The sequence below is a fragment of the Polistes fuscatus genome, unplaced genomic scaffold (assembly GCF_010416935.1).
Source record: "Polistes fuscatus isolate 324 unplaced genomic scaffold, CU_Pfus_HIC Scaffold10, whole genome shotgun sequence".
Classification (NCBI taxonomy): Eukaryota; Metazoa; Arthropoda; class Insecta; order Hymenoptera; family Vespidae; genus Polistes; species Polistes fuscatus.
In genome coordinates this window covers 1,737,812-1,756,607 of record NW_025112998.1, presented here as the reverse complement: position 1 = coordinate 1,756,607, position 18,796 = coordinate 1,737,812, and the positions used below count along the sequence as shown (strand labels likewise).

The 18,796-nt window shown below is 30.5% G+C and overlaps 5 protein-coding genes across 8 annotated transcripts; 3 read left to right on the top strand and 2 right to left on the bottom strand.

Moving 5' to 3' along the window:
- Positions 1-4,431: 4,431 nt before the first annotated feature.
- LOC122526026 (actin-related protein 8) lies at positions 4,432-7,306 on the top strand. Of its 4 annotated transcripts, none has more exons than XM_043649130.1 (8): positions 4,432-4,777; positions 5,101-5,268; positions 5,344-5,835; positions 5,920-6,264; positions 6,347-6,493; positions 6,578-6,794; positions 6,876-7,004; positions 7,090-7,306. In XM_043649130.1, exons 2-8 carry the CDS (start codon positions 5,143-5,145, stop codon positions 7,260-7,262), a joined length of 1,629 nt encoding a protein of 542 aa, XP_043505065.1. In that variant the 5' UTR covers positions 4,432-4,777; positions 5,101-5,142; the 3' UTR covers positions 7,263-7,306. The 4 variants fall into 4 exon arrangements, with proteins under 4 accessions (XP_043505065.1, XP_043505066.1, XP_043505064.1 ...); XM_043649131.1 differs by having other exon boundaries at positions 4,432-4,781; XM_043649129.1 differs by lacking the exon at positions 4,432-4,777 and adding an exon at positions 4,826-5,011.
- Positions 7,307-7,393: 87 nt separating this feature from the next.
- LOC122526024 lies at positions 7,394-8,691 on the bottom strand. The gene is made up of 5 exons (XM_043649128.1): positions 8,589-8,691; positions 7,967-8,313; positions 7,767-7,902; positions 7,624-7,680; positions 7,394-7,551 (listed from the first exon to the last, which is right to left on the bottom strand). The coding sequence occupies exons 2-5, from the start codon at positions 8,302-8,304 to the stop codon at positions 7,399-7,401; spliced, it is 684 nt and encodes a 227-aa protein (XP_043505063.1). The 5' UTR covers positions 8,305-8,313; positions 8,589-8,691; the 3' UTR covers positions 7,394-7,398.
- A 29-nt stretch (positions 8,692-8,720) lies between these two features.
- On the top strand, positions 8,721-11,402 carry LOC122526022 (E3 ubiquitin-protein ligase TRIM23-like). The gene is made up of 6 exons (XM_043649126.1): positions 8,721-9,101; positions 9,175-9,735; positions 9,800-9,908; positions 9,986-10,359; positions 10,465-10,833; positions 10,938-11,402. The coding sequence occupies exons 1-6, from the start codon at positions 9,033-9,035 to the stop codon at positions 11,130-11,132; spliced, it is 1,677 nt and encodes a 558-aa protein (XP_043505061.1). The 5' UTR covers positions 8,721-9,032; the 3' UTR covers positions 11,133-11,402.
- LOC122526023 (calreticulin) lies at positions 11,399-15,302 on the bottom strand. Its single transcript, XM_043649127.1, has 7 exons — positions 15,110-15,302; positions 14,147-14,251; positions 13,832-14,035; positions 13,428-13,579; positions 12,623-13,126; positions 12,287-12,430; positions 11,399-12,063 (listed from the first exon to the last, which is right to left on the bottom strand). The coding sequence occupies exons 1-7, from the start codon at positions 15,192-15,194 to the stop codon at positions 12,046-12,048; spliced, it is 1,212 nt and encodes a 403-aa protein (XP_043505062.1). The 5' UTR covers positions 15,195-15,302; the 3' UTR covers positions 11,399-12,045.
- A 691-nt stretch (positions 15,303-15,993) lies between these two features.
- LOC122526021 (MATH and LRR domain-containing protein PFE0570w-like) lies at positions 15,994-18,312 on the top strand. Its single transcript, XM_043649125.1, has 5 exons — positions 15,994-16,950; positions 17,069-17,549; positions 17,645-17,897; positions 17,986-18,155; positions 18,238-18,312. Exons 1-5 carry the CDS (start codon positions 16,133-16,135, stop codon positions 18,277-18,279), a joined length of 1,764 nt encoding a protein of 587 aa, XP_043505060.1. The 5' UTR covers positions 15,994-16,132; the 3' UTR covers positions 18,280-18,312.
- Positions 18,313-18,796: the final 484 nt, after the last annotated feature.

The window sequence follows — 18,796 nt, the reverse complement described above, 5'->3', positions numbered from 1 at the left end:
ATATACGTATACGTATAATACTTTATATTACGTTAATATAAAGTATTACCGACGTAAAGTAAAATAAATTAGAAATATACTATTACCGACGGTCGGTGTTGCAAAGGAAGAGAACTACAATTACCGATTGTCGATATTTTTAAAGAAGAAAACTACTGTTACCGACGGTAGATAAGATAAAGGTAGATCACTATTATTACCGATATCGCCTTAACCGGCCTGCCACTATAGTGGCTTTTGCGAATATTTTTTCCAGGTCGATGCGCCACTATAGTGGCTCACTTGCCACTACCATACCATACTTCGTCATCCCCAGTGTTCTACCAGAAACAAAATCCAAATTAACATATCAAAATACTTAATTTATTCGTAAACATAATTACTAAACAAGTAAACGTAATTATTTAAAAACATTATAAGGTAATTAGTTTCTGTATATTAAATGGATAAATTGAACCAAGGAAAGGGGTAAAAGAATATGGTATTAATAAGGGATTTAAAAGAAACTAATTACAATTATAATGTATATGGTAAGCGGTCTTTGGCTAGATTTTACTTGCAATGGAATGTTTAACATATAAAATATGTTAAACATTATACTGAAAGTAAAATACCATTGTCCAGGTCTAAACACGAGGAGGTAACCGCTTCTGAAGACCCGGGATGTGCATCCTGAAGATGTCCCCATCCGAATTAAATTGAAACCAAAGAAAATGAAATGAAAATGATCACCCCAAGAACGTTTTTTAATGAGCCCCACTTTTAGGCCCCACCCTAAGAGTTTTATTTGGAAAATCTTTACAATTACTATCGATAATGAAGAGAAAAATGGAAAACCAAATAAAAAAATGATAAAAGAGAAGTATAATATGAATGGAATCGAAAAAACATGGAACCCGTGAACAAATAAAATACATTAAATATAAATGTCACACGCGTGTAATGTGCTAAGGGGAGAAGAATAAATAGATTAAAATTATACATGTAATTATAAATTAAATTATACATTTAATTATACTAATAATTATCTTACACTATCCTTTATTATAACTAAGTCCTCGTGCTGTCCTGGTGTGGTCCTCGTGCTGTCCTGGTTTGGTCCTCGTGCTGTCCTGATATGGTCCTCTTGCTGTCCTGGTATGGTCCTCTTGCTGTCCTGGTGTGGTCCTCCTCCTATGTAACCTGCAACAAAAAAAGCAAAGGGATAGGGAAGAAGTTGAAAAGTATGCTTTTTAAAGTGAAACTTTTTACGTTTTTTTTTTAAGTGGTATCCCACCGGTTGGACTAATCCACTGACTCTAATCTATATTACGAGGAACTTACGCTGCACGTACAGTTTGTCCACCGGTACTATATTTACTGCAAGCTTGAGGAACTGAATCCCTGGGCCCGTCTTACTAATAGCGCTGGTAGACATCCCTTCTAATGCAGTTTCAGTTCCTATGCTACGTGCACATCTATGCTTGCAAAATCACGAGTTAAAAGAAGCAAATTAAAAAAAAAAAAAATAAAAAAAAAGATAGGGAGTTTCACTTTAAAAAGCTAAGGGTAGGACATGATTCTATCCCTGGGAGAAAGATAGAATCAAGGCTCGCGTGGGCAGGGTCGCATCCCTGAAGTAAATTCCTTCTTAGCAAATGACGCCCTTTGCGAAGAAGAAATCCACCCGCTACCCATTGAGGGCCTTTACTAAAAAAAATATGGAGACGAACCTGAAAAAGAAAACATTATGCAGAAGTCGTTAACGTATCATAGTAATTCATCTATTCGTATTCATAATTATTAAGAAACATATAAGATAATTAGTTTCCATAGATGAAATGGATAATAGGAACCAAGGAAAAAGAAAGAAGGATATGATATTAATTAGGGATTTAAAAGAAACTAATTACAATTATAATGTTTAAAGTAAGCGGTTTTTGGCTAGATTTTACTTGCAATGGAATGCATAACATATAAAATATGTTAAACATTATACTGAAAGTAAAATACTATTGCCCAGGTCTAACCACGAGGAGGTAACCGCTTTTGAAGACCCGGGATGTGCATCCTGAAGATGTCCCCATCCGACGACCTAAGTCGAAACCCATAGAAAATGAAAATCCCGAGAAGGGAAATCCGGAATAACAAATAACGAAACGCGTGTGATGCTAAAACGAGAAGAATAAATAGATAAAAATTCTACATTTAATAATACACTTAATTATACAATTAATTTTACAGATAATTATCTTACATTATACTCTATTAAAAGTAAGTCCTCTTCTGGTCCTCGGCTGGTCCTCGTACTGTCCTGGTGTGGTCCTCGTGCTGTCCTGGTGTGGTCCTGTGTCCTGTCAACCTGAAACAAACAAAACAAAAAATAAAAGGGGAAAGAAGTGGAAAGGTAGGCTTTTTAAAGTGAAACTTTTTACGTTTTTTTTTTAAGTGGTATCCCACCGGTTGGACTAATCCACTGACTCTAATCTATATTACGAGGAACTTACGCTGCACGTACAGTTTGCCACCGGTGCCAATGGCCTTGGTAGACATCCCATACAATGCAGTTTCAGTTCCTATGCTACGTGCATATTCATGCATATCAAAACGCGAATTAAAACCCGAATGAAAACGCGATAAAATAAATATATACGACAAGGAACTTAGACTTCACGCAACCAGCCGGGTACCTCGACCAGTCACGTGTCGCTTCGGTCCCTATGCTAAATGCATCGATGCACACCAAATCGCGAAGTTAAGAAAACGGGTAATAATAAAAAAAAAATATTACGAGGAACTTACACTCCACGCAACCAATTGGGTACGTGTAGCTTCGGTTCCTATGCTAAATGCATCGATGCATACCAAAAGGCGTATTGAAATCCGATAGAAATATAATATATTACGAGAAATCTAAGCGAAACAAAGAAATCAACGCGACACGATCGATTAGAAACTAACAGCAGGCGATTAAAGCCTGTCTAACCGATAGCCGTGGACCTAACCGTCTAACCGATCGCGCACGTTATTCCTTCGATCGCTTTCGATTCCTATGCTAAATGCATGTATGCTTGCAAAATCGCGAGTTAGAAAAAGCAAAGTAAAATAAAAAAAAATATAAAAAAAAGGATAGGGAGTTTCACTTTAAAAAGCTAAGGGTAGGACATGATTCTATCCTTGGGAGAAAGATAGAATCAAGGCTCGCGTGGGCAGGGTCGCATCCCTGAAGTAAATTCCTTCTTAACAAATGGCGCCCTTTGCGAAGAAGAAATCTACCCGCTACCCATTGAATTGTTTCTAAAAAAAATAATAAAATTTTAATAAACGTTTGATATTAAATTTTATGTAACAATAATTGAAAAACAATCTAAATATTTGGAGAAGTTTATAATTATGTTATAATGCAAGAACGCAACCAAGCTGAAGTCATCTAAAATCATAAAAATAAATTCGTATTAAAATTATTTTTTATTCAAAATACGGTAATGGGAGAGTATGTAATATTTAAAATAATGTATTAGTGTAATTACAAATTAATTCTAATAAATAGAAATAAAAATTATATAAAGTTCTGATTTTAACATTATTTCAATTTTTATGTAATTGTTTAAACTAATGTACATTTTTGTTACGTTCTTGCGCAATGATGGCTTCGAGGAGGTGGGGTAAAATTTTCATCTATTAAAACATAAAATCGAAATTAATTAATATTTAAAGTACGTCAAAAGTTAGGTAATGTTTAAATAAATACATATGCGTTTAAACAATCTTAATTATAATAAAAATTCATTAAAATATTAAAATAATTGTTAATTAATCGATGCAAGCGTCTATTGTTGTCTAAAAGCTCGGAGTATATGTTCTGTTATCCCTCCTCCTCGAAATCCATCGTTGATCTGAATCATTATCCTCTGTTAAAGTTTTTTTGGTGAAAGTTGTTTATGTGACTTTCCGAAAATTGCGCATGTGTATAAAAGAAAATCAATAAAATTTAATATTATAACGCTCTCATTTTAATATTCTTTTATTTTTTGTATAATTGTTTAAACTAATGTACATTTTTGTTACGTTCTTGCGCAGTGATGACTTCGAGGAGGTGGGGTAAAATTTTCATCTATTAAAACATAAAATCGAAATTAATTAATATTTAAAGTACGTCAAAAGTTAGGTAATGTTTAAATAAATACATATGCGTTTAAACAATCTTAATTATAATAAGAATTCATTAAAACATTAAAATAATTGTTAATTAATCGATGCAAGCGTCTATTGTTGTCTAAAAGATCGGAGTATAAGTTTTGTGATCCCTCCTCTTCGAAATTCACCGTTGTTCTGAGTTATTATATTCTGTTAAAGTTCTTTCGGTGAAAGTTGTTTACAGGACTTTCCTAACGTTGCGCATGTGCAACAAGGGAATAATTTACCTTACAAATAGAATTTAAGATTAAAACGTTCTGTCTTAGCATTTTTTTTAAAAAACAACATTACCTTACTAGAGCGGGCTGGTGATTGCCGATAAAAAAAATATGTCGTTTCTTTAAAAAAAAAGAAGATCATATATTCCGAGATTTTAGACAACAATAGACAACAATAGATTTCTAAATGTCTAAATGTAAATACATATATTCACTATTTTCAGTTCTTGAGGTTCTATACCAACTTTTTGCGCTCACAAAATTACTTGGAAACATACAAATATTGTTAGATAAATTCAATATTTTTATGATCGATAATAAAGAAATTCTCCAGCTTCTCTTTCAGTTATCGAGAACGTAATGTGAACTCTGCTATTTTCACAGTAGGTAACTGATAAATATTTTTTGTATATTATAGTAAATGCAACGATATATAGCGACGCTAGTAGTAATTAATATTAACAGTGTTCAAATCATTGCATTTTTGTGTTTTAAATATTAACATAAATGACATTATATATACATTCTTATTATATTAAACAAGTTATATATTAAATTAATTTTTGACATAAACATTCTAATAAACCATGCCTGTGTTTCAAGAATCCTGCGCTGAAGTAAATAATAATTATGTTTCATTGAGGTTATTATATACTTATTACATTTGTAATTAAATATTATCATAAATATTATTTTGTATTTTCAGCAAATCCAAGCGCAAACCATTATTATAATACATCCTGGTTCAATGTATCTTCGTATGGGTCGTGCATCTGATTTAAATCCTTGTACTCTATTAAATGCAGTTGCTAGAAAACGATTACCAGGTGGAGTTGAATATAAGGATGGTTTTTTACCAGTTCTGGTTCCTCGAGTAAGCTAGTTTATTAATTATTTTGATTACTAATTAGATAAGTTAATAAAAATAATCTTTACTTGTTTCTATTAGACGAAAGAACTAACACAAACAATGGAAGAATCACGTCTTCACGTTTCTCATACATTGCAATCTTGTTTACAATCAGATGGTAGGAGAAGATATGCTACACCACCCCAACAAATAGCAGCTTTTAATCGTAGATCCAATCCAGAAGTACTATCCCCATCCAAAACTGAATGGACGAAGATGGATAAGGATATCATTGTGGGTGATGATATACTTTCTTTAAATCCAGAGGATCATTTCAATATACATTTTCCATATAAAAGAGGTGAACTCAATGTTCATTCCGGGCCTGGTGGAAGTTTAAAAGCAGTTATGGCAGATCTAAAAACAATCTGGGAATACGTACTTACTGACAAAATGAACATACCACTTAGAGATTTAAAACATTATCGAGCAGTACTTGTAATACCAGACATTTACAATAGACAATATTTAAGAGAATTAACTACATTGATGCTTTGTGAAATTGGTTTTGGAGCCTGCTTTCTTTTACAAGTTCGTTACATGAAAGATAAGATATTATAATTATAAATGTATAAGGGATTAAAATAATTATTATTTTTATATGATCTTTATTAGGATCACGTAGCAGCTACATTTGGAGCAGGTCTAGGATATGCATGTGTTGTAGATGTAGGTGATCAGAAAACATCTGTCTCTTGTGTTGAAGATGGAATTTCTCATAGAAACACGCGTGTACGTATGGATTATGGTGGTGGAGATATAACTCTTACATTTCTTTGGTTGCTTCAAAAGTGTGCATTCCCATACAAATCTTGCGATCCGTCTGATAAATTGGATGCATTACTTTTAAATCAATTGAAAAAAGATTTTTGCCATGTCGATTTAAATATTTGCGGATCTCAAGAAAAAACATTCGTTGTCAGAAAACCTAAAAGGCAAACGGAGAAGTATACATTGCAAGTAATATTTTATTTTTACATTTCAATAATTTATTAATCATGTGTTATATTGAACAAATATATAATTATATTTATATTTACAGGTTGGAGATGAATGTCTGGTAGCACCTTTGAGTTTATTTCAACCAGAATTGTTTAAAGTTACAGGCACGCATAATGTACATATTCAGAGACGATCCATGGGTGATCCAGAAGATCCTCATGATGAAAATTACTTGCGAGAAACGAGTGTAAAAATATTTATATATATAAAAACAAATAAAATATATATTTGTTTATATCGTATATAATGATATGTTAATATAACTTTATAGAGAAGAAGTATGAAAGAAAATTTAGAACAAGCATTAGAAATGCAAGAAGAAGTGGTTGCACCAACCACTGTAGGCGAAGAAGAAGTTAATGTAGATGCCATAGATACTGCTCCAATTGCTTTATCGAATCGAGATCTTGATGCAAGAGATTTTTTGGTCGGTCCACAACAACTTCTTGGACTCGATCATGCTATATTACAAAGTATTGATCGTTGTCGTACGTAAAATTTAATTTAGATTTTAAAGTAAGATATACATTTTTTTAACATTATTTACAAATAAATATTTCTCTATATAGCTACGGAAGATTTAAAAAGAAAAATGTCTAGTTGCATTCTTGTTGTTGGATCTGGAATGAAATTTCAAGGAATTGGAATGTGGCTTCACAATCGTATATCACTTCAAATTCCTTATATGTACAGAACTGGTAAAGATTAAATTGAGTATTAATGTTTTTGTTATTTATCATAAAAAATATGTTACCAATAATATTGTATAATTAATAATCTTAGAAATATTAGATATTATTACACAACCAAAAGAAATGGATCCAGGGATAACCACATGGAAAGGTGCTGCAATTTTAAGTTGTCTAGAATCTGCACAAGAGTTATGGATTGGCAGAGAAGAATGGGAACGTTTTGGAGTCAGAATACTAAGAGAAAGAGCTCCTTTTATATGGTAGATTAATGTTTCATTTGTAATTGTATTTAAATGGTTTTTTTATCACACGTATATTTATTATTTTGTATTTGTCTCTCTTAGAAAAAGATATTGTAAAATATTGTATAAAAAGTAATACATAAGATAAATGAATTGTTTTATAGTAATTCAATCATTTTAATTTTATTTGTATCGTTAGGATGATACATAGCAATATCTGCTTCCACTAAAAATTTAGCGCAATCTAATATTTCTGGTGTCATATCCACATAAATGTCATCACCGCCTTTTGTATATGCAACTACCAATTCCTTAACATAATATAATTTTATACATTTATACAATAAAATAATTTTCAAGATAAGAAACATTATGTTACTTACTGACAGAAGATAAGAGAAGTTTTCATTTTGTGGAAATATTATGTCCACTATCTGACGCTATAAATGAATAAAAGAAAAGAAAATAAATACAACCGATATAAATCAAATTCAAACAAAATTGACAGAAGAAAAATGATACTTACTAAATCTTGCTTAGTTTCTTTGAATAATTTTTTACACATTCGTAGTTCGTGTTCATACGTATTTTCTTCCAGTAATTGTGCAGAAGTTAAATACATTTCACGCATCTTATTAAAACCGTTCTTTTTATTTTGTAAACTGTAATATCAAAAAATGATTACAACGATATTAATCTTATTTATAATTTAATCTAATTTCTTACTAGTTAATATCCTTTTCGATGTTCTGCAGTTCTTCTTGCGTTTTGTTTAACAAACTTTCAGCATTAACAATCTCTTTTTCTAAATCATTAAGCGTATCTATACGAATATCAGTTGTATTAGGTATAGGATAATTTTTAGGCGGTTTTCTTGGAATATATTTCAATATACTACTAGCCATCGTGTGTTGTTTCGTTATCACTTCATCTGGTGTGCATGATTTTTTCAAAGCACTAATTGTATTAGTTTCTAACGCAGTTGCTAAGTCATCAATTTCTTTACACAAAAGTTCTTGCAAATCTGTTAAATCTTCATATGTATCTTCTAGAGTATACTCCATATTTTTATTCTACAAAATAGTTTTAAATTTTATATTATTTTCAATCCTACTTGCAGTTAATAAAACTTTTTTAAATATAATAGAAACACATACCTATCAAAGAAATGAATTCATTTAATACAATAAATTAAACATAATTAAGAACATGTGAATTTAAATTGTTAACATTTTTAAAATATTGTTAAAAATATTATCATATATAAATTCAATTATTAAATATAATTATATTTACTATTATATTCTTTATAATTTCTTTAAAATATCAACCATAAATAAACACTCACAAACACAACAGGAAAGTTTGATGTTACTAATGCAGAAATGTTTTGAAATAGAAACGATAGTAGTTCCTGTGTTGACCTACAGATGTCTCTATTTCTCCCTCCCTCTCTCTCTCTCTCTCTCTCTTTCTCTCTCTAACATTATAAAAAAAAAAGAAAAGACAAAAATACAATTCCAAACGTGATGCATACATACATTGGATTTATGTAACGGGAACATAATACATAAATAAGAAAAATAAATAATACTATATTTTATTATACAATGCTATAACACTGTGTATAAATTTTAATATACTGTCAAAAGTCGTAACGTAAAAGTTTGAATATCTGTAATTTTTCCATGTTATTCTCAATCAAAGTATTATATTGTATAACAAATATTCAAAGTAAATAAACGCCCGTAGAAATTGGTGTAAAATATATGCAACAATAAAATATTTAACTATGACAGAAGACGTAAATAAGTTGGGTGATTATTTTGAACGTTCACTTAAAAACACTACAAAATCCAATGTAAGAAAATTACTAAAATATCTTTTACAATTGTTTGCTTATTTATTTATTAAAAAATAATGTTTGTGCATAGGTTTTAGAATGTCGTGTTTGCGAAGAGGTTTTTACTGTCGACGGTATAAAGGTGCCACGATTGTTGCATTGCGGTCATACAGTATGTCATTCGTGCTTATTACGATTAAGACCATGCATGTTAAATCAACAATTCCTTCTCTGTCCATTCGACAGACAACCAACTGAAATAGATAAGACTGGTATTCTTAGTCTAAAGAAAAATTTTGCGTTAATCGAACTCTTAGAAAAGTTGGAACAGTCTAACAATGATAAAGCTTTCATGCTGGAAAGAGAAAGACTTCAATCGAATCAACCTTGCGACGAAGATGAAAGTCATATGGCTGTACTGTATTGTACAGTATGTACTACTCATTTATGTGAAACTTGCGATACCGCTACTCATTCATCAAGAACACTTTGTAAACATAGGCGTGTACTTTTATCAGAAAAACCACGTGAAAAACCTAAGTGTCCAATACACTCAACGTACATAGCCAATTTCACTTGTACTCAACAAGGCTGTTACAATTCCTTGATGTGTTACTTGTGCAAAGATTATGGTCGACACAGTACACATAAGGTAAATGTTTCTTCTTCGCCTTATAGGTCCCTTTTTGACATTTTACCTGTAATTCAAATTATAGTCAGCATTGGTCGAAGTGGAAGCAGAGAATATAAGAAAGTCAGTAATAGCGGCACTACAGAAGATGACTCAATTTATGGAGAGTATGAGAGATACAGCACAGAGAATAGGTATCTCGAATTAGTCTTTCTTTATTTTATTTCCAACCAATAGAAAATATCTTGTTCTTTAATGCTCTGTTTTTTAGAAACTGTCATACAAGAATTAGAAGGCTGGGCGATTGAAGATGCAAGACAACGAGTACGTCAACACTTTGAAGAACTAAGAGCATTATTAGCAGAGCAAGAAAAAACTGCATTAACATGTATAGATACAGAGACTCGAAGTAGATTATGTGCTTTAAGACAACAACAAAAAGATCTGACAATAACAAGATCGCAGGTGGCTGGTGTATGTATTCAGTGTGAAAGCATTTTAGATTCTGAAGATTGGAAATTACTGAGCAGTGCAGAAAAAGTTAAAGAAGTTTTAGCTACGTTAGAAAAGCAACAACAACATTATGCTCAGTTAGGGCCTGATTTTCTCAAACCCGAATCATCTATACCTATTATATTTAGCAGGGTTTGTACAAAATATACTTATAGATAGACAGAAGATTTAATACGTACATTTTCATATTATATATTTCATAATAATATATTATATATTAAAATTTTGTCTTGACAGGACAATCGTGTACATATAGGTACAAAAATTGATATGAGAGCAGTGATCTTAGGTTTGGATGGTGCAGGGAAAACTAGCATACTTTCTGCAATGAGAGGCATTACTCTTTCAGCACCTCCAATTTCAACTATTGGATTTAATGTAGAAAGTATGGAATATGAAAATCTTGTATTCACGCTTTGGGATGTTGGTGGACAAAATAAATTCAGACCTTTATGGAAACATTATTATCACAAAACACAAGCTGTTATTTTTGTGGTCGATGCTAGTGATAGATCTCGCTTTGAAGAAGCTCAAAATGAATTGTCTAAAATAGTCAATGAAAAAGAACTGAAAGATGCTTTGTTTTTAATATATGCTAACAAGCAGGTAGAATATTTAAATGCATATTTCACAAATAATATGTATACTGTATACAATTAAAAGTATTAATTTTAATTATTTTTATTTGCAAATATATTTTACTCATTTAGGATTTACCAGATTGTGCAAGTGTAGAAGAACTAACTGATATTCTGTGTTTACAAAAACTTTGTTGTGGACGAGCCTGGCATATTCAAGGATCATCTGTAATTACGAACATTAGTGGAGCTACGCAAGGTCTTGACTGGTTAACACAACAACTTGGAGCGCATGAAACATTGTATACAATACCTATAACATCATGATTGTTATTGACCGTAATTTAATTAAATTCTACAATTTTTGAAATAAGATATTCATTAGAAACAAAATTATTACTCGAAAATATTGCTCCATTTAAGTTTTAATATAGATATTTGTAACCTTAAATATATAGATGATAAACGATAAGTAATAAAATAAAAAGAACGTGATAATATAGATATACATATGTATATATTTATTATAATTTGACATAAAATTTCCATGACAACATAACAAACAATTTTTAAGAATAAATAGTCGAATCACATCTAGAAAAGTCTTATTTATTCGTTTTTTATTACATGGTTATTGGTTGTTGCTTTTGATACATAATCATACCAAATATCATTCAGTCATGTTTGCACACACCCAACACTCTTACCTTTAAAGGGAGCGAGTTTTATTATGCGTACACTGTACGTAAATGAAATAATATATATATATGTATATATATATAATATAGCATCGTTAAATTACATCTCAATTACTTTTAATGTATATAAAAACACTTGACAAACAAAAACGGAACAACTTAGTGTCTTTTATGGAGCTGTGCCGTTGAAAGACACGAGAGACAAATATACGAATTTCTATTTCACAGTTTTTTTAAGTACAGTGTACCTTAGGCAACACAGCACTGACTACTTGCACAATTAATGAAATACTTCACGATTTAATAGAGACCAAAGGCTTTTCAACTTTAATGTCATCACAAAAATCATCCTTCGATGTTCTAAGGTGTAATGGGAAGTTTCGTCTGATTAGAATGAAGTATAAATTATTGAAGAGCACTCAATTAGTTGCATTAAGAAAATTTCTTTTTAAGAATAATTTTGTGCCCATGGGAGTTAGTGCGTGTCGCAGCCACACAGCTCCTGGAATACAGTCTATCTTTGTGTCAATTGACACAAATATTTACAACTCATCATGTTCCTGAAAATAAAGTATTTGTTTAATTCATTTAAATAATAAAAATAATGATAAATGATACAATTAAAATAATATTTTCAGTAACGAGGAATTCCACCTTTTTATCTTTCAGGTAATCAAGAAACGGTTTTTTTCATCATATAATATATTTACAACTAGACACAAATAAAAAATTACTTGTGATCAAATGTTTAAAATATTAATAGTATTATTTTCTATTACATACCTCTACATCTGGAACGCTATTTTCTTCCTCATCGGCATCTTCGTCTTCATCTTCATCTTTGTTATCCTCAGATTCTTTACTTTCCTTTTCTCTCTGTTTTCTTTCTTCTTCTTCTAACGCTTCTTTCATTTTCTTTTCACCTTCCTATAATACACATGAATAAACATCTTTTAATTACAAATAAAAGAAATTAGAATTAGCTTAATTAATGATACATGTTGAATTCAGTAACGAGGAATTCCAATTATTTGTCCTTCATTTAAATCAGAATATAAACAAGTCATCATAAATTACTCTTACTTAATAATTAAATAATACAGTTAGCACATTACTTACAATAGTTGGTTTCCAAACTTCTTCACCGAATTTACGAGCTACCTCCACATCATCTGTGATCAAGACGTTGTCGAAGATCGTACCAGATTTGACTTGCCATAAATCAAATCCAATACTACATATTTCATTTCTTAGGTACAATGAAGGATCAGGGGTATATTCTGGATTATCGATTTCAGGATGAACCCAAGGTCCTTCGTAATTAGGGTTGTCAATTTGTTTAGGCTTCCATTCACCTTTATATTCAGGATTGTCAATCATTGGAGCTTCCCATTCTCCGTCCATTTCATCGTCCCAATCTGTTGGCTTGGTAGCCTCTGGGTCAGGTATATGTTCAGGTTTGTCCCAATCTTCTGGTTTAGTGTCAGAAGGATCTGGAATAGTAGGCTTATCATCCCAATCTTCAGGTTTGCTTTGTGATGGATCCTTAATTTTCTTTGGTGGCAAGAAATCCCAGTCGGCTTCCAATTCTCCAGATTCTACTTCTTCATTATCGATGAGAACCTAATATAAAATGTAATACATGAACTATGAATTATTTCATAAAATTCAAAAAAGCTATGAAAAATAATATTTTATATAATTGATATGATAATGTGATAATGATAATATGTTGACCTTTGCTATATAAATACAATAAGTGATAAAAAACTTATGCATAATAATTAAGCAAGATAATCTTTTCTCTTCGAGATCCTATAGCACCCATTCTTTACTATCTATCAAGAATTTGTGACTCTAGGCTCGATTCTTTAATATATATATAAAAAAAAATATATATACATAAATTACGACTTATAATTACCTTGTAAGTATTGTCAGGCTTAACAATTAATGTGTACAAATGCGTATAGACATCATCTTTGCATCGGATATCTTTGTTAATCAACAAATTCTTTCCTTTGTAACTGAAGATGACATGCACTTTCTTTGTACCCGCTCCACAAATATCAGGTCCTATATAAAAGTATTTTGGACTAATATAAAGAATAGGATGAGAAATATATATATATATACATAAATAAATAAAAAAAATAATATTTAAAAAATACAAATGTATCAACTTTAGGTAACTGGAATACCACAGTGGTATGCCAGGGCATATCGAAGACCATTTTACTTTTCGAGTTCCTATAGCACTTGCCATCCAAATGTAGATTGACCAGTGACTCTTAGGCTCGATTTAAAAGATTATTATTGAATTCTTACCAAACATGATCTCATAAGGAGTTTCTCCGTGCATATCTTTTTGATCCAATTTGCAATCAAATACTTTAACGTATCCTCCTCCACAGTCGATACTCTGTTCATGTTTAACCGTAAATTGAATAACGAGATCTTTATCTTTATTACTGAATGGTGTAAATTTCCTGCTTAAAGCATAAAACCTAGCATCTTGCGAAGTTTGGATACCTATAATAAAGTAATATTTTCATCTACTACTTACATTTGCAATTTTAATAGTTGAATATTTAATATAGTAGAATATTAAAGAAATAAGAAACAATAGTTTGAAAAATATACCTTTGTCATTTTCTGGATCGTTCCAAAATTTCCCATGACTTAAGACAAACTTTCCAAATTCTTTCCCTGGATGTTCAGAGTATACCCAATTCTTTTCCCACGAATCTATGCACGTAAAATTAATAATATTATATAATAAAAAAGTCATTGAACAAACAATACAAATTTTTCAAAAATTCTAATATACTTTCTAGTTATTAGAAACGTATAAAGATAATTTAATTTGAAAATTTGTTTACATATTTTTGTTCATTCTTTTTAAAAATAAATAATTAAGTATCTATAAAACATTTATAAATCGATTAAATGATTAGGAAAAGAAAACAGATACGATTATGTACCTGACCATTTGCCACGAGGCAATTTTCTACAAGAATGATATTCATCTAAATGATGTATGTGACTAATGCACAAACACGTATGCATGATATATGTATGTCGCGTATATACAGTCATATGGGATATTAAAATCTATCTTATCGTAGGAAGATCAATTAGATCATTAATTATGTATGAATGTATGTACGTGATAAATTAAAAAAGCAACTCGTATAAGGGAAAGTACGAACATTTCGTTCTCGCGTCAATTAGGGAAAAAAGACGTGCTCGTTTTTGTCTCATCCCGGTGCAGAGTGAGAGAGATAAGGGCATGGCGTAGTCGACATAAGGCCGGTAATTTAAAGCTTAAAACAATTAAATTGTAATAAGAAAAGTTAGTAGGGTGTGGTTCCAGCTGAGAAACGATGCAAAAATGGTGGGTGTTGATTTTTCCGGGCTCTACTTAAAGAAAATGATCGCTTAAGTGTAATGATAGAAAAGGATGCAGGATAATGCAGAAAAATAAGAAAGCGTTCTTTTTTTTCTTTTTTCTCGAAAGTTCTTGACTTTCTTCTTTCTTTTCTCTTCCTTTTTTTTCTTCTTTTTTTAAATTAGAATGAAATATCGTTCGTACGTCGAACTTACCATCAGTGAACTTTTCCTCGAAGTAGACTTCCGCAGCGACGAAGGAAATCGTCAGGAAGAAAAGAAAATAGCAAAGTTGTCGCATTTTTAGACGCCGAAACGAAATAGTACGTTCGACGAAGACGTTTACTTCACAACGATCTACCCGATAATGCCTGTACGACGGATGTGGTTGGTAAGTTTAGCACCCGTCGAGATAGACAGATGGAGAACGGTGATTGGCGGGAACCTCTCGACCAATTGGCTCCGACCACGCTCGAGCGATCGTAGTACCCCCACCGTTATCTACGAATGCAGGAACTATTGTACTACCAATAGTTTTTCCTTATCCTTCGTCGATACAACAGAATGACTTTTACATTTTAAATCATCATAATTATAATTATTAATTTATAAATAATTAATATATATATTAAAATTATTTATTTTTAAGCTATCGAATAATTTTATTACTCGTTTATTTCTTTACTTCTTACTTATTAAAATGAATATAATTTTTAAATAGAAACAGGAAGTACGTGTAAAGAAAGCGTTGATTGGTTCTTTCGAAGGCGCCCATCTTGTTTTGAATTAAATTCAAATGTAAATTTTACTTTTAAAAGTTATAAATATTAACATTGTGGAATGCGAATTTTAAACGTTTTACTTGTATTCATTAGATTGTGACTAATTTAAAAAATGAATAAATTATGCAATTAAAACATTATTACAAGTATTGACATATAAATATCGCTATTTCAGATTGTTAATTGATCATTAATTTGAAATCCAATTATGAGAAAATATAAATATTTAAATGTCGTTAAACATTTTTTTATTTATTTTATAACAAAACTATAGAATTAGAATACTATTTCTGTTGTCATTTCGAGCATAACGTGTTACCATAGTTACGTACTTATAGAAGCATTATGGCGTCAGTATTATTTTAATCGAGGAACCCTTCAAATATACAAATTTGAAGTTGATCATACCTAATTCATTCAATTACGTATTAAATTTCTAAGTGTTCTTAGAAAAAAAATGTTGCATTCTAAAGCAGCTGCAGCGCTAATGCGTTTGAAAGAAATCGATAAAAAATATAAAATGCGAACGGAGGAAAGGTATACGATGAACTCAAGTACTGAAAGCACAATAATAAGTCCATCAGTGGAATATTCTATGAAAGATAAACAAAAATTAAATAATATAAAAATACCTTTAAAATCTAAACTCGACGTGAGAATGCCTAAAACGCATATAGAAGTGGAAAAAGAGGAGAAAGAAGAAGATACGTCACGATCTACAATAAAAGATAAAGTTTCATCGACTATAGTGATTGATATACAAACAAAATCAGCGGAAAACATAAGCGAAGAATTGTTTAATAACTCCTCATTTTCGGTGATCGAAACCAATGAGAATATTTCAACGAAATCAGAAGAAAAGGAAGTTTCTCAAACGGACCAAAATGAAAGCATTGAAATTGAAGAAAGTAAAGAAGAAATATCAGAAAAAGAAGTTCAAAACATGGAAGACAACAATAAAGAGATTATCGTAGAAAATTCATTAATTGATAGTGAATATAGTAATTCAAAAATTCTATCAGAAATAGAAGAATATGAATCGTTGCTTGTTGAACAAGCGGCGAACTATGTCAATGATACTTTCGAAGAAGCATCGAGTACGACATTGTCAACGATGAAGTCTAACGATGATCTAAGAGGGACGAATAATGAGTCGTCTAATTTGGAGGAAGAGGAAGAGAAAATTGAAGATAGCATGAGATCTGGCGTAAAGAAAGTTGATATTGTATTAAACAAGGATTTTATAGTTGAACGACAAGAAACAGAAATCTCAAGGTATAAGAATAATTCATTTTCACTAATTTTAAAAATAAAGAATAGTAACATTACTTATTGACCAATCCAATTTATAATGTAAACATTTTAATAAATTTATATTTTTTGTATATTCCAGTGAAAAACAAATCGTCGAGTTAGTATCACCTAAATTAATAGAAAATACCAGCGAATGTGAAATCGGGCTTAACAAAGAATTATCGAATTACGTTAAAACGATCGAAAGTATTAACGGAGACGTAAGCGACATAACACCCGTTCAACTTTTGAGATCATCTAAACAGGTGGAAACGTCTTTTCGAAATCGTAGAAAAAAATATAAACGCCGTCCAATAGCAACGAAAAATGATAACGCAACAGATTCTTCTAAGAATGATAAGTCAGAATCGTTGGCCCGTCAACGTCAATCGTCAAATTCAACCTTGATAAATGATAATAATAAAACGGATAATCCTCCAAATGAAAAAATAATACTTGAAAAGAACGAGCAAAGAAATAACGAGGATAAAAGAATAAAATTATCTGATAAAGATAAAGATTCAATTGCAATTATGTCTTCTAATAATAATCGTCTTCAGGCGGATAACAATCTACGAGTGGTATTGATAAAATTATAAAAATAATTTTCTCTTCTTTTTCAATGTTTTCCTATTGATTTGTACAGTAAACATTTAACATTTTATTATTTTCTCAGCAGCAAAATAAACGGAAAAAGAAACGAACGAAATCACACGCTTTTCATAGATCCTCGAGAACTGATAAGACAACAGATTTTAACGAAGATAAATTTTCGAGATTTGATATCAAACAAATGTATCGTCTGCAGAAACAAATCTCGAAACTTGTTGCTGGACTTTGTTTTAATGATACTCCTTATACGAAAAAATTCGAACCAATTTTGTTCAAACCTCTCGAATTTCCAAATATTGCTAATTATACTCGTCCTGGTAAAATGATTTTCTTTTTAAATATAATTATTTTAAATGCTACGTATTTCGGTTTGATTTTTTATATTTTATTATTTTTCATTTATAGATACGAGTGTTGAATTAACGAAAGAAAATCCGTACATTGAACTTTATGAGAAACTAGCTACAATAAGACACTGGCTCAAAGATCAATATAATTTCTATCAAGTTCGTAGTAATTTGGTACAGATAATTAACGAGAAATACGTTCCTATGAGCCTCGAAGACGCAAAGACGGTGAGAGTCTCTTGATTATCATCATCTATTAATTTTCCAATTAATCTTAATATCATTATAATAAATAATTTACAAATTCTAGGTGATACGACAATTACAAAAATCACCAATCGAAGCGAGATAACGATTACTATAACAACAAATTTTATATAGATCAAGAAAAATATTGAATAGTTTATAAAAATGATTTGTATGTTTTCTTAGTAAAAAAAAATTAATTTTCGTATCTTCTTATAAATCTTTCAAACTAATATTAATATCACCATAATAATTACATAATGCATCAATTATAAAAAACCACCAATCGAATAGAGATAAGGATTATTATAATACAAAATGTATATAGGTCAAGAAAAAGATCTGATTTATAAAAATAGATTTATACATTTTCTAAGTAGAAAATGAATTTTTTATATCTTTTTGTGGTATCTAGATTTCTTTTACTTATGTTATTGCGTTTCACTGACACATAATAAAGTGTCATTTGGAGTAAAAAGAAGATTATAGTATAAAGTTTGACGTACGTCGTCAGGTATATGTCCATATACCTATATTTCATATGACTAGATGTAAAAATTCATGGCTTTTGATGAGCTTCGATCAATGAGAGTCTACCTTTGCTAGAATTCATCGGAGCAAGC

Coding starts and splice junctions, on each gene's coding strand:
- LOC122526026 (XM_043649129.1), top strand. CDS start 4,982: ATGCCTGTGTTTCAAGAATCCTGCGCTGAA. Junction 6,265..6,346: donor CGGAGAAGTATACATTGCAA/GTAATATTTTAT, acceptor TTATATTTACAG/GTTGGAGATGAATGTCTGGT. Junction 6,795..6,875: donor ACAAAGTATTGATCGTTGTC/GTACGTAAAATT, acceptor TTCTCTATATAG/CTACGGAAGATTTAAAAAGA.
- LOC122526022 (XM_043649126.1), top strand. CDS start 9,033: ATGACAGAAGACGTAAATAAGTTGGGTGATTATTTTGAACGTTCACTT. Junction 9,736..9,799: donor GTCGACACAGTACACATAAG/GTAAATGTTTCT, acceptor TTCAAATTATAG/TCAGCATTGGTCGAAGTGGA. Junction 10,834..10,937: donor TAATATATGCTAACAAGCAG/GTAGAATATTTA, acceptor TTACTCATTTAG/GATTTACCAGATTGTGCAAG.
- LOC122526021 (XM_043649125.1), top strand. CDS start 16,133: ATGTTGCATTCTAAAGCAGCTGCAGCGCTAATGCGTTTGAAAGAAATC. Junction 16,951..17,068: donor CAAGAAACAGAAATCTCAAG/GTATAAGAATAA, acceptor TGTATATTCCAG/TGAAAAACAAATCGTCGAGT. Junction 18,156..18,237: donor GCCTCGAAGACGCAAAGACG/GTGAGAGTCTCT, acceptor TACAAATTCTAG/GTGATACGACAATTACAAAA.
- LOC122526023 (XM_043649127.1), bottom strand. CDS start 15,194: ATGCGACAACTTTGCTATTTTCTTTTCTTCCTGACGATTTCCTTCGTC. Junction 14,252..15,109: donor CGAGGAAAAGTTCACTGATG/GTAAGTTCGACG, acceptor TTACGTGCATAG/ATTCGTGGGAAAAGAATTGG. Junction 13,127..13,427: donor AGCCTGACAATACTTACAAG/GTAATTATAAGT, acceptor ATTTTATATTAG/GTTCTCATCGATAATGAAGA.
- LOC122526024 (XM_043649128.1), bottom strand. CDS start 8,304: ATGGAGTATACTCTAGAAGATACATATGAAGATTTAACAGATTTGCAA. Junction 7,681..7,766: donor AAGAAACTAAGCAAGATTTA/GTAAGTATCATT, acceptor ATTCATTTATAG/CGTCAGATAGTGGACATAAT. Junction 7,552..7,623: donor ACTTCTCTTATCTTCTGTCA/GTAAGTAACATA, acceptor TATTATGTTAAG/GAATTGGTAGTTGCATATAC.